General features: G+C 42.6%; 1 protein-coding gene across 2 annotated transcripts in view; it reads left to right on the forward strand.

The window, feature by feature from the left end:
- tmem39a (transmembrane protein 39A) overlaps positions 1-9,225 on the forward strand; it is a 19,332-nt gene extending 10,107 nt beyond the window's left edge. For both annotated transcript variants that reach the window (XM_019886874.1, XM_019886875.1), the window contains exons 3-9: positions 8-230; positions 1,198-1,281; positions 2,265-2,419; positions 3,145-3,502; positions 3,592-3,779; positions 3,854-3,974; positions 5,928-9,225. In XM_019886874.1, the coding sequence (XP_019742433.1) occupies positions 8-230; positions 1,198-1,281; positions 2,265-2,419; positions 3,145-3,502; positions 3,592-3,779; positions 3,854-3,974; positions 5,928-6,164 (1,366 nt within the window). In that variant the 3' untranslated portion in view covers positions 6,165-9,225. The remainder of the gene's footprint in view (positions 1-7; positions 231-1,197; positions 1,282-2,264; positions 2,420-3,144; positions 3,503-3,591; positions 3,780-3,853; positions 3,975-5,927) is intronic.
- The last annotated feature ends 178 nt before the right edge of the window (positions 9,226-9,403 follow it).

Raw genomic sequence — 9,403 nt, forward strand, 5'->3', positions numbered from 1 at the left:
GGTTTAGGAACAGTAGCTCCTTGGGACTGTCTGCACCACCTATCTCAGCCGTAGTAACGCCAGAGCCCGTCCGCCACTCGAAGATTCCTCTGCTGCCATTGGACAGCAGCCTGCTGTTTGAGTTCCTGCTCTTTCTCTATCTACTGGTGGCCTTGTTTGTCCAGTATGTCAACATCTACAGGACAGTTTGGTGGTACCCATACAGCCAGCCACCCACCTCTACCTCACTCGTAAGCGCGCGCGTGCGCTCGCACACACACACACACACACACACACACACACACACACACACACACACACACACACACACACACACACATGCACACACACTTTTGAAAGCACCAAGTATGAGAGCGTGACCTCAAAAGTAAATACTAAACTTGATTGTCAACGCTATGACAACCATTATTGGTTAATGCGTTTTTTGTTTTTTTTGTTTTGTTTTGTTTGTAGTTACCCGGTAATTCCGTTTCTTCTTGGGATGTTCGATACCACCTTTTTTCCAGACCGATAACAGTACGAGTACTCAACTCTTGATTCCTCACATATCTCGATACCAAGAAATCGATACTGACAGTACATTTAATACATAAAATTTCTCTTAAACCGATGACAGATCATTTTAAAGTAAGACCTATAGTTTATTTCTGACAAAAGACAGAAATGTCACTCTCAATACACACTTCAAGTCAAAAATAAAACAAACAATTCACTCTGATTTCGGCCTCATTTATAAAAAAAAAAAAAAAAAAAAGCAGACTACTCCCTTAGTTTTAGTCTTTGTTTGAAGAAAATAATGTGTAAAATAATACAGGTTCAACTGTATGACAGATAGATCTCTGTCTGTCAGTCTGTATGTATGTGTGTGTAACAACTGCTTTCGACACTGTGCATAGTTGACGGTTTATGTTTATCAAGTCATAGTAAAACTGACACATAAACGAACAAAAACTACCGGTATTTGTTGGTCGAAAGAAAGTGCTGGAACAATGAACAGTCGGACATTCAAAAGTTGACAGAAGGGCAATCCCGAAATTGCTGTGTACAGAACGCTGTGCATTTCGGGTTCATTCCAGAATGACACCAGAAATCCCCAAATTGTTGCGATCAAGTCCGTATTTGCCTGATTCCTTTGTGACAACGTGCAAGGAAAAATGCTTCTTGTCTCTCCTTTGTCTGTTGCTTGTTTACCTGTAGAGCTTCCATCTAATGGATTACCACCTGGCTATCTTCATCACAGTCATGCTGGCCAGGAGACTTGTTTGGACAATAGTTTCTGAGGTGAACTCACTTTTTTTTCCCCTTCCCAGAGAGCCAACTTGAAGTGCACTAGTACCTTGACTAACAGGTGTAATTTGTTCCCTGGCCATTTTCGTCATCTAAATTGCTTGTACAGTATCTCAAATCGACTTCCCACATTGAAATCAATGGAAATGCCTTGAGCCCCCCACCCCCTCAAAAAAAAAAAAAAAACACCAACATTATTGGCCAACATAGGCAAACATATGGGAATACAATAGAATGAAAAGAAATAAACTGGCCTTCCCTTGCTACTTTTTTTCACTTCACTTATATGCAATTTAATCTTCACAGTTTTACGGTTGTTTATTTTTTTGGTTTTGTTTTCTTTTACGCAACGCTTAACTCGCTTTGAGCAGCGCATTGATCTTTTCATGGACAAAGATCCACAGCTTCAAAATGGTTTTAATGCCCTTTAACCTTCATCGATTCCTTCACTACAGTCCCTAACTCAACTCAACTCAGGATTATGATCAACACCCGTAGCTGTAACAGTGCATAAAAATGCAGTGGTTTTACGTAAATATACATAGGTATACAGCATTAGACTTATGTAGGTAGTTCAGAGAAGTACGACACTCGTACTGCTTTGCCAAGTCAACTACACGCATACCTTGCTCATGTTATTGGGTGATTTCATATTTTAATTCAATGTGTGCGTCATTGAGTGCTTTTTCTTTGGACACCCGGATTTAAAAAAAAAAAAAAAAGGACATGCACAAAAACAAGTCAAAATGTGAGCACAAATCACAACAGAGACCACTACACTTACTGTGAATTAATCGCATGAATTGTTGATGGCCAAATGTTGTGATGAAGCGCACTCGTAAATTTAAACGCCGACAGAAAAGAAATCCGACAGTTGCGACACTTGTAAATCAAGGTACTACTATAATCTGACGTTTGAAGCTAATGGATCCATATGATCTCATCAATAAGATGCCTCTTTTCCGACTTCTGTCCAGCTCTCTCAGAGCAGCAGGGGATCGCTGCTCTGCTATTTGGTTTTGATTGCAGCAAGACTGTGTCTGCTCACCATCTGTTGTTGGGTGCTGTGCTGGACGCTGGTCAACCTTTGCAAGAACCACTCTGTTCTCAACCTCCTCTTCCTGGGATACCCGTGAGTGTTTAGTCCTGACTTTTTTTTTTTTTTTTTAAAGCTTACAACACTTTGTCCAATAAATGCTCAAACAGCTTTCCAAGAAGCTGTTTGAGCACTCCGCTTTCCTCCCGCATTCCAGAAACATGCATGGCAAATTCATAGAACACTTGAAATTATCTGGAGGTGTGATTGTGAGCACGAATGGCTGTTTGTCCTCTATGTGTGCCCTGCGATTGGCTGGCAACCAGTTCAGGGTGTCCCCCGCCTACTGCCCGAAGCCAGCTGGAATAAGCTCCGGCACACCCACGACCTTTGTGAGGATAAGCAGATTAGAAAATGGACGGCTGGATGGACAGTCTGAACATTTGTTTTTCCTGTCAGACCTACGACTGTTCTTCACTCAAAATCACAAACAGAAAGTAAACATGGATGGTTTTTTTTTTTTTTTTGAGGGGGGATGGCGGGGGTCAACTTGCTTTCATCCGTCCTTCCACTAAAAGCCACTTCAAAACTCTTCATTTTGATCAGGCTCAACTAAACCATAAGTAAACCTATCCATTCTCATGATCAATTTATTTTGACTTTGTTTTACTTACTTTTATTCGTCTTTGTGTTTCATGTTTTGCCCATACTTAATATATTTTCCTATCCTACTATGACCATAGGCTGTTGTCGAGGCTTTCACATCCGTCACATTAGGATGTACGACAACTATGACTTTGTACCCCTTTTCCTGTTTTTAGGTTTGGTGTGTATGTCCCGCTCTGCTGTTTCCACCAGGAAGGACCGAAGAGCCAAACGTCAACAGCCGACTGCGACTACCCATCCGACCACCAGCAAGCGGACCTATCGGACGCTCCCCTCTTCCGACCCCGGGATTTCCTCTTCTTGTTACGAGAGAACCTCAGAGAACAGTTTTCCACACCGCAGCACATGCCCACGCACACCTGCCCGCCGCACACGCACATTCACACGCCTGAGCTGATTCGATCCGAGGTGGAGGAGCTCAAGAGCGACTTTAATCGGCGGATTAAGGAAGTGCTGTTCAACTCGCTGTTCAGTGCTTATTATGTTGCCTTCTTGCCTCTCTGCTTTGTGAGGGTAGGTTCTCCCCTCTGCTTTGTTTGGATGCATCTTCGCGTTTTCACTGTGTCTTTCAAAGTAACAAAGACACATTTGTTTTTCCCCAGAGCACCCAATACTATGACATGCGCTGGTCTTGTGAGCATCTGATCATGGTGTGGATCAATGCCTTTGTGATGCTGATGAGTCAGCTGCTGCCCCCGAACTACTGTGACCTGCTTCATCGCTCTGCGGCCCACCTGGGCCGATGGCAGAAGCTGGAGCACGGATCCTACAGCAACACACCTCAGCATTTGTAAGTGACCCTCTCTGTCCCGTGGTTCTTAAGCTTCACCATTCATGAATTTTTTTTTTCCCCCTCCTCCTCAGATGGTCAGAGCAGACGGTTTGGCCTCAAGGGGTGTTGGTACGACACAGCCGCTGTCTGTATAAAGCAATTGGACCGTATAATGTTGCTATGCCCTCTGATGTTTCGCATGCGAGATTTTATGTGAGTATGTACACTCATAAATCATAGTAACTTGTTAATGATTCCCTTGACCGATCAAGGGTTGCACCAGAGCAAGTAGTGAAACTAATGAGTTCAAACACAAAAGCCGACAGTCGCCGTTTAGACAAAAAAATTCAGCCACACCTACTTTGTACTCGCAGACATTCAGTAGTTGCATTTTCTAACCCTGCAAAACCAACTGCGACCTAAAACTTTATTTCAAAAACCGACATGTGCCGTATGCATTTTACTGTAGCTAGTGCCATCCACATTGAAGCTAATTATGAGCCTACACATACTGTATTGAAATCAAGTACTCCTCACTTGCGTCTTTCAACTTGCCTGCACCTGCGATTTATCATTAACGTGCTGGCAATATAGCGTTCATTGTGCTCACAAGGCCAACTGTATTTCCTGTGCTTAATTGCATGAAACAGTCGAGGAGAGAGAATGTCACGAAACTCATCGATGAAGATTGGTTTTAGTGACAGATTATATGAGGAAACCGACCTAGTCAGGATCAGTGAGCGGTTAAGAAAATAGATGGATGGATGTCTGGTTTTGCAGTTAAATGATGTCAAAACACACAGATTCTACTGTTTCGAAAATGGGCAGAGCCCAAGCGGTCGTAAGGCGATGCAGAATATATTTGACACCTGAACGAATTAGAATGGGACTCAACACACTTGTTCTTTCACAGCTTGATGGCTGCCAAAGAATATGGCCAAATACCAGCAAAGACAGAAAAATCAGCAGTTTGCCTTACTCAGCAAACTGCAGTTAGTGCAGAGTAAGGCAGCAAGGCTTGCTGTCCAGTGACCATTAAGAACGAACATCAACACTATGCACTCCAATTTAGGATGTTGAAAAGTTGGACGTTCAAATGACAGCTGCACTGCTCCTCTCAACATGAAACGTTCTACAATTTAAAACTCCTTCATGGAGGTACAATCGGCGGAAAGACAATTTAGAGTCACATACATATGCCACGCGACAGGCAACACCAGGCCGGTTCTCACTTCCTAAACCGAAAACAAATCACTTGAAGCAAACAGTTGACTACAGAGAAATCCAAACATGGAATACGTTGCCACTGTCAATGACCACACTGACACGGAAATCGATATTCAAAAGTCAAACAAGGAAACATCTGGCAAAGTAACTGTAGGATGTGCTCAAGGAAACTTTTAATGTTTGTAAAATGATGTCATAATAGAATATAGCGCTTAGTACATATTGCTTTTGTTCAAATGTATTTTCTTTTTTTATGTATCCTGTTTTTATATTTTCTTTCTAAATGAATGTTTTTAAATTCATGAACTGTGTTTGTAGAATCCCCACAGCTAATGGGGATACAAATCAAACAAAACAAAGATCTCTTTTAAATACTTTTTTCCCTGAATTGGAGTCGTAAAGGTTCATTCATATTTAAGTTGACATCCTTACTATGGGGAAAAAAAAATACTTTTCAACTTTAAATTGCCTATTTAAATGTTCCCTTGTTATTTACAGAGAATAGGAACGATCCCCGCCACAAAAATCACAAATCTGCAATTGGTACCGGCACTCGTCAAAAACATTAAAGGGGATGTCAAACCCCCAAATTTTCCTTACAAGAATACGTTCTATGCAGCCCCAGCCGTCTAAATGCGGTATTGTGATTAATATTGCCAATGTGGAATTTGAATTGAGCTGTAAAATTCACCCATTTTTGTCTATGTCAGGGGGCGGCCATTTTGCCACTTGCTATTGACTGAAAATGACATCACAGTTGCTCAGGTATTGACCAATCGTGGCTCAGCCTCAGAATACAGGTGAGCTGTGATTGGTCATCACCTGAGCTCAGAGCAACTGTGAGGTCATTTTATTTGTGGACCTTTCAACCAGAATGCTGACTTGAATGTTGACTTGTGTGCTTGACGTTTGACCTTGTTCTCTCTTTTGGTGTTACAGTTTCTCTTCCACAAGCCATTGCGGATCCTGAACCTGCTGATTTGGATCGAGACCAGCGTGGTTCTGTATCAGTTGTACTCGCTGTTCCTCTCTGAGCGCTGGAACCACACTCTCTCTCTGGGCCTGATTCTTTTCTGCAACTACTATGTCCTTTTCAAGCTGCTCAGAGACCGCATAGTGCTGGGCAAAGCCTACTCCTACCCTCTAACCGGTAGTTTGGGCTTAAAGTCGCAGTAAAAGACATCCTCGACGTCCATCGCGTGTGTGATGGAGGTGGGTTAAGATTGGGAGAGCAGAGGGGGTGTTCAGCGCTCACAATTGGAGGGTAAGGGACAGGAAAACGAACTCCTAATCGTCTTTTGATACGGTTATATTTTTAATGCAATGTTTGTATAAACCTATTTAAAAGAATATTTTATTTTGTATACTATTTCAAGTTACGCCGGGCATTACCACGCTGACCACATTAGCATGCCGCGTTGTGTTGTCTCTAGAAGGGGGAGGAGTTTCACCAAAGATGTCAAAGTGACCACGCAGCCGCATGGCCTCTCCCCGATTGGCCTGAACTTCTAACCCTCAAACCACAAACAATATTGGATGACAAAAGATGCAGCCATTTTCAAGGAAAAGTCACGACGTTGTTTTCTGCCGGTAGTCAATTCGCTTCAAATCGTCATCAAATACTGAGCAGCAGTCAGCAACAGCCACTTAGCACTGCGACAGGAGCGTTTTTGAAGGGGACGGGCAGTTGCTGGGCAACCGGCAGAGTGTTTATCTTTCGTCACCAGTGTGGACAGACAGTGTTGGTGCCAATTTACAATACTCTCGAAAAGTTGAGTTTCCAGATGAAAGGTTAGAATTAACCTAAAATGCACTATAACCTTCTCCGATCAACTTTGACCTGCTTTTAATTATTGAGTTCACATGTCTACTTGTTCAAATGTGAATACTTTCTCCACAGCTTGCTGTGTTCTAACAAGAATTGCACAGCAAAATTGACACTGTGTTTTCCCAAGGACGTCTACGTCTATGCCTCTCTGTGATTCCTCCAGTCTCTTTAGCAGTTCCAACCTGCTGACTGACACACTCAGGTCAGTGGCCACTTCCCTCTAAGATCTTATTTGATCAACGGGGTGTGATATTGATGTCAAGACGTGAACTGCATGAAGAGGACTATTTATCAATTTAAAGTGAACCAGGAAATCAAATTGTGGATCAAACACCTGTTGTGAATTTTGCCGTTCGGCTTCATGTTAGCCCGGCCGCCCGCCGAGCAACTCCACTGAGCTGTGACGCGGCATGCGTTTTTTTTGCGACTACTCGTAGTTTTCATCACTGGCCGACAGTTAGCCACTAATGTCCCTGCAAGTTGAAATTTAAATCGCCGGTGAATGATTTGTTGTAACGTTGCAGAGATGCCATGTCATACCGCGAGAGCATTTGCGACAGAAATAACATTTCCGCGTGCCAACATGCAGCCAACCGACGTCAGGCCATACCAATAAGATATTGACAGTCTCACTAGCATCAAACAGGATCTCCAAAACCATCACGTTTCAGGAGAACAAAAAAACAACTTGCGTTTTCAAAGAGAAACGGCCATTTTCAACACATCAGACTGGTTAGTAATGTTTTAAAAATAAGGCCCACATGGCGAGGCAACAATAGGATCGATTTGTGGAAAAAGTATGAAATTGAAGTTTGGCCGACTCTCCGCCTGATTGTGACAATATAGAAATTGTTTTCAAATAATACTTAACACTATTTACAATCTGGAATACACCTGTGTGTGAGAGACTGTCGCCAAAATGCAATTAATGGCGCTTTTATTGCCAAAAAGCAACACACACAGTGTGTCTTTATTTCAGGCCCCTTTTCCTCTTTGTAATAAAATAGACATTGAACAGGCTGAAATGTGCATTCAAAAATTTCGAGTTTACGTTCACCTCCAAAGGTTATAGTGCATTTTCAGTTAATACTGAACATTTTGTGAGTAGTACGTGCTAAGATGCTATTTTCTGGAGCCTTAGTTTTAACGTCCCATCAAGAGAGATTTTGCTACTCAAGACCTTTTGGTACTTCTCACTGCGCCGACAATACCTGCATGCTCCTCCTCATTTAATCTGCGCCTGTGTTACGTATTCTTTCGGGCTTTTGCAGTGGACATGCGCTTGTTAGTCATCAGGGGCCATGACCCCACGAGTCTTCACCCACGGCATGCGAGCCTCACAGCTGCGCTGTTTCCTCCTCCTTTTGGCCTGAAGTCATTGCTACATGCCTTAAATTCACCCGCCATCGACTTCTGAATTGCTTTCCAAATCGACCCCGTGTTCGTAAGAACAAGATTGACGAAAATAAAACCTCACTTTCTATTTTGAATGTCATTTTCAAAGGGATGTTGAATGACATGGGTGCTTAATGCGGAGTTTTGGAAGTCATCCAGACCCGCCTGTTTCATTACCACTTCATGTATTGTCGGCAGTTCACTTCTTACCGCTTCACCTTGCATGCTGCCTTTTTTTTCCCTCAAGTCAATCTCCTTCATCCACTCTGATGCCTTAGGTTGCCTCCTTTTTCAAGTGCATTCACATCCGCTGACAAAGCATGTCTTTCGTGGTTCATTTAAATAGTTTGCCATGGCCTGAATGAAAAATAACATTCATCAAGCATATGGCATCTGATCTATTCAGTCAAGGTTCAGGATGAGTGAGGCTCAGGAGGAAGAGCCTCCTGGTGCCTTGTAGGTTTGCGTTTGCTCTTGAATGCAGTTGGCTGGCGTCAACTTAAATGTAGCAAGTGTCTCCAGAAGGTGGTGCTGTTGATTTGAATGAAATTCCTCATGGACGACACCTGCCGTTATCGAGTAAAACCGTGATAGGGAAACGGCGTTTGCCTTTTGATTTATTTGTTCATCCCACTTAAGTGCTTGCTCAAACAACACATTCGCCCGCTTTTGTTGGATTGCTGAATGGCCCTCAGAATGATGTTGAGCTGAGGTTTCGAGCTTCGGAAAGTATTTCGAATGAATTTCCTTTTCAATTCCGCCCCCCATGGGTCTTTAGCTTACGAAATTGAACAGATCGAGGTGAGCCTAAAACAGATGCCGCTGTCGATGAAACTTCAATTTCAGTTTAGTTTTCTTTCACATATCCCAGCATGCGGTTTTCCTTTTTGTGGATCACGTCACAGTTGCAGAAGTTTAAGGAGCTGGTCCTCAGATTTCGGCTTTTTACAGTTTTCATTTCACCCTGAGCATATTTTTTTTGGCATCCGAAATAAAACATGATGTTGAAATGAACACATTGTGTATTTGTATAAATGACTCAGAATACGCGCAGATGAAGAAAGATCTCCGAAGCATTTTATTTATTTGCCAGTTATACATTTCTGGAGCACAGTAATGCAATTTAACAATGGTTATTGAAACAACGTGTTTAAAAAAGCCATTCGTCATGTATTGCTAATCCCCCAGAGGG

Source organism: Hippocampus comes, unplaced genomic scaffold, assembly GCF_001891065.2.
Source record: "Hippocampus comes isolate QL1 unplaced genomic scaffold, H_comes_QL1_v1.1 scaffold261, whole genome shotgun sequence".
NCBI classification, from domain to species: Eukaryota; Metazoa; Chordata; class Actinopteri; order Syngnathiformes; family Syngnathidae; genus Hippocampus; species Hippocampus comes.